Raw genomic sequence first — 3,715 nt, 5'->3', positions numbered from 1 at the left:
AATGTCCTCTCCTCCAGGAATAAATTAGGTAGGTCTGATTCATAGCGTTGCTATGACAGTTTCATTTCATATACATGGACTAGTCCCCCACTGCTGCAACTGCTGCCATGCAGTGGGCCCCATGTGGTGGTGCTGAAATGGGCCAGGAGGCCCAGGAGGGTCCCAGTCAGTCACACTGTCCCAGCCCTGGCAGCTGCAGCACCAAGGACAGCAGTTGGCCTCATGCTCAGCAACTCACCCCAGCTAGGGTTCACGCTCTGTCTCCCTGCTTGTTTTGGGTTTAATGACTTCATTGCCTTTCAGGTATCACATCCCTCTCTGTTAACCAGAAATAGTTTAAAAGTTATTTCAAACCCCATTTACAAAAGGCCACAAGTGACCATGTCTGTGAAATACATTTTATGTAAATCTAACCCCAGAAATACTGACAGACAAAGACAGTGAGACTATTGTTCTGGATCAAAGGCATGACTAATTAATGAGACTAGAGTTTAGCCAATGTGGGCTACAGGGGCTAGACGCTATGGTGCTGCAATTAGTTTCAGATAGAGATTAAGAGATATTCTTATGTATGTTTGATGAAGATGTTGAAGATGAAAAATACATTTGGAGACTGGAAAAGATTTGGAGTTTTTATTCTTATTTGCCTATGCAGACCTCTCACGCATTTGCAACTTAAAGTGACAGATTAATAGTGTAAGGTACAAACATTATATGCCCATCTATCCTGTTCAAACGTAGAGATTACATTAACATGACAACTTGAAATGAACTTTCCTTTTTACATCTGATCCGTCTTTTATGCAATGTCTTCAAAGGGGAATCAACAAAGAAAGTAAATTATAATACAGATCTTATCTAACAGAAGAGGAAAGATGGTAATAATAAAACACTCAAATGTAGTCATTAGAGTGAGAGAAACATCTAGGTGGATTAGCTTGCCAGGCTCTTGGTTGGTTGGGGCTGGAGGTTCTGGTGCCACTGTATCAGACAGTGTTGAAAATATTGAAGAAGTCATTCTTCTGGCCCTTTGGAGTCTCCTCCAGCTCCACAGCCTCACAGAAAGACGGCAGAGTGAACATTTCAGGGGCCTTCACCTCAGTGACCACTTCAGAATTGCTGTAAGAAAAAGAGAAATCACATGAAGATTTCGGGCATGCAAGAACCTACAATGTAAGCACAATCAGATATACAGTGCAGAACAAAATCTACAATCGTCAAATAAATCTAGTACTGTAATAAGGCAATATGGTAGCAGCATACTTTACATACATGTCAGTGACCTTACCACTGCTTTATGCAAGTTAAATGTGTCACACACCTGAAGAGGAGTGTGATGGACTCAGTTGAGTAGAAAGTACTGAGTGGTAGACATTCTCCCACAGTAGTTAACGCAGAATACTGGCCTGGAGATCAGATAGATAGACCGACAGACATTAGGACTGACATACACTGTATGTGAATGTTTTGATACACCTCAATAGCCTTGCTATGTAAACCAATATACAGTATATAAACCATCATGTATTACTTAATTAATGAAAATCACATTGACAGTCTGACTCCTAATGCGTATCATAATTACCCTTAGTCTCTGCCACAGATCCCATCCATATATTCACTTTGATGTTGTCCTCCTGAACAGTGTCACTCCCCAAAAACAGCTCAACCTGATGGGCTGCACCAGCGGGGAGTTCCAGAGCGTGAGCATGAGAGTGCAGAGACATCTTCTTACAGGACTGGTTCTTCATGTCAATGTCATAGAAGACCCCCTGAGAGACGGTAAAGATGGAGGAAGACTCGGTTATGACGATGCTGTGCCGTAACCATAGAAACAAGTGTGTTATACATGTATACTTTGATGTTATAAAGCAGCTATTCTGCATTACAATTGGGTTGGACTCAACTGAAATGTTGTCTTATAAGTGTGTATTTCTGTTAATTCTCAGTGTTACCTCTTCAAACAGCATCAGGTAGTCCTCCAGATGCTCAGTCTTGTTGAGGTGCATCTCACTTTCAGTGAAACGTAGCTTCTTGTTCGTAGAGTCGTAGCTGTAATGTCCAGTTGCCTTGATTTCACCTCCTGTAAGGGCCATCTGTTTTATCAAGAGATGAAGAGCGAGAGGAAGATATAAAGAGAGAGAGATGAGTATGACCCAATTCTGTACCTGCAAAAACATCAGTGGACTAAAACAGGATTGCCTGAGCTGAGAGTCTGGTTTGGTTTTGAAATAATAGAAATATAACCACATGGTGTCCTTACATGAAACTGGACATTGATAATGGTTAATGGATTAATGGGCAACTCACCACAGTCAGGACCCCAGTCATATTAGGTGATGCTAAAAGACAAAAACGGCATTTAGGCCGATTTTAAAACTCAGAGATGTGTAGACATATAGGTATAATTTAAGTTAGAGACTGTCAAATCTATGAACCCTGACAATATTACAGAAACAGTCATACAAGTAACAGCAGTTTTCCACATAGTGCACAGCAAACATTAACTACTACAAGTAGATATAAAGCAGATAATCCTTACTGCAGTGTTGTGGGCCATGGGACTCTGCCAGGGCGGTGGCACCCAGACACAGCCAGATGGAGAGGGCAGCGAAGGCGAAGTCCTGCATCTTCTTTTGGAGGGAGACTGAGGTTAACACTCAAACTTACACAACTCAGAGAGGATGATCACGACTCCAAGCGGTTCCAGGAACTGTGACAGGATGGATGGACACTGGTCCTTTTATAGGGTCCAACCATGGGGTTAAACGGAACACCTCTATGGGTCCAACCCCCACAGTGTCTGTAACAATGGAAGAATGTTTTGGAAAGAGACGAGGGGTGGTTTAAACTTGTTGACCTTTCCTTCCACGTGGACCCTGACAAACAACATCTGCATAAACAGGGACTTAAGGACAAGCCACATGGAGTCACTATGAAGTAATGGTCTGCCTTGCCATTGTGTGTCCTGTTCTGTCCTTGTGTGTCCCTTGTCTTGTCAGCATCTTGTGCTACAGTTGAAGTCGGAAGTTTACATACACTTAGGTTGGAGTCATTAAAACAATTGTTTACAGACAGATTATTTCACTTATAATTCACTGCATTACAATTCCAGTGGGTCAGAAGTTTACATACACTAAGGTGACTGTGCCTTTAAATAGCTTGGAAAATTCCAGAAAATTATGTCATGGCTTTATAAGCTTCTGATAGGCTAATTGGAGATGCATTCTGTCTCCTAGAGATGAATGTGCTTTGGTGCAAAAAGTGCAAATCCATCCCGATACAACAGCAAAGGACCTTGTGAAGATGCTGGAGGAAACAGGTACAAAAGTATCTATATCCACAATAAAATAAGTCCTATATCGACATAACCTGAAAGGCCGCCTAGCAAGGAAGAAACCACTGCTCCAAAACTGCCATAAAAAATCCAGACTACGGTTTGCAACTGCACATGGGGACAAAGATCGTACTGGAGAAATGTCAAATGGTCTGATGAAACAAAAATATAACTGTTGGGCCATAATGACCATCGTTATGTTTGGAGGAAAAAGGGGGAGGCTTGCAAGCCGAAGAACACCATCCCAACCGTGAAGCACGGGGGTGGCAGCATCATGTTGTGGGCGTGCTTTGCTGCAGGGGGGACTGGTGCACTTCACAAAATAGATGGCATCATGAGGCAGGATAATTACGGGGATATATTGAGGCAGCATCTCAA

At 42.4% G+C, this 3,715-nt stretch overlaps 1 protein-coding gene across 1 annotated transcript; it reads right to left on the bottom strand.

The window, feature by feature from the left end:
- Window positions 1-618: 618 nt before the first annotated feature.
- On the bottom strand, window positions 619-2,731 carry LOC109892641 (ependymin-2). Its single transcript, XM_020485323.2, has 6 exons — window positions 2,543-2,731; window positions 2,311-2,342; window positions 1,956-2,096; window positions 1,586-1,772; window positions 1,322-1,406; window positions 619-1,119 (listed from the first exon to the last, which is right to left on the bottom strand). The coding sequence occupies exons 1-6, from the start codon at window positions 2,628-2,630 to the stop codon at window positions 987-989; spliced, it is 666 nt and encodes a 221-aa protein (XP_020340912.1). The 5' UTR covers window positions 2,631-2,731; the 3' UTR covers window positions 619-986.
- Window positions 2,732-3,715: the final 984 nt, after the last annotated feature.

The sequence above is a fragment of the Oncorhynchus kisutch genome, linkage group LG6, assembly GCF_002021735.2.
Source record: "Oncorhynchus kisutch isolate 150728-3 linkage group LG6, Okis_V2, whole genome shotgun sequence".
Taxonomy (NCBI): Eukaryota; Metazoa; Chordata; class Actinopteri; order Salmoniformes; family Salmonidae; genus Oncorhynchus; species Oncorhynchus kisutch.
This window is presented reverse-complemented; position numbering and strand designations above follow the sequence as displayed.

Bases quoted from the DNA above. Each gene is read 5' to 3' on its own strand.
- LOC109892641 (XM_020485323.2), bottom strand. From the start codon at position 2,630: ATGCAGGACTTCGCCTTCGCTGCCCTCTCCATCTGGCTGTGTCTGGGT. The intron at 2,343-2,542 runs GTAAGGATTATC...TTTGTCTTTTAG, and splicing joins CCATGGCCCACAACACTGCA to CATCACCTAATATGACTGGG. The intron at 1,773-1,955 runs GTAACACTGAGA...ACCGTCTCTCAG, and splicing joins ACCTGATGCTGTTTGAAGAG to GGGGTCTTCTATGACATTGA.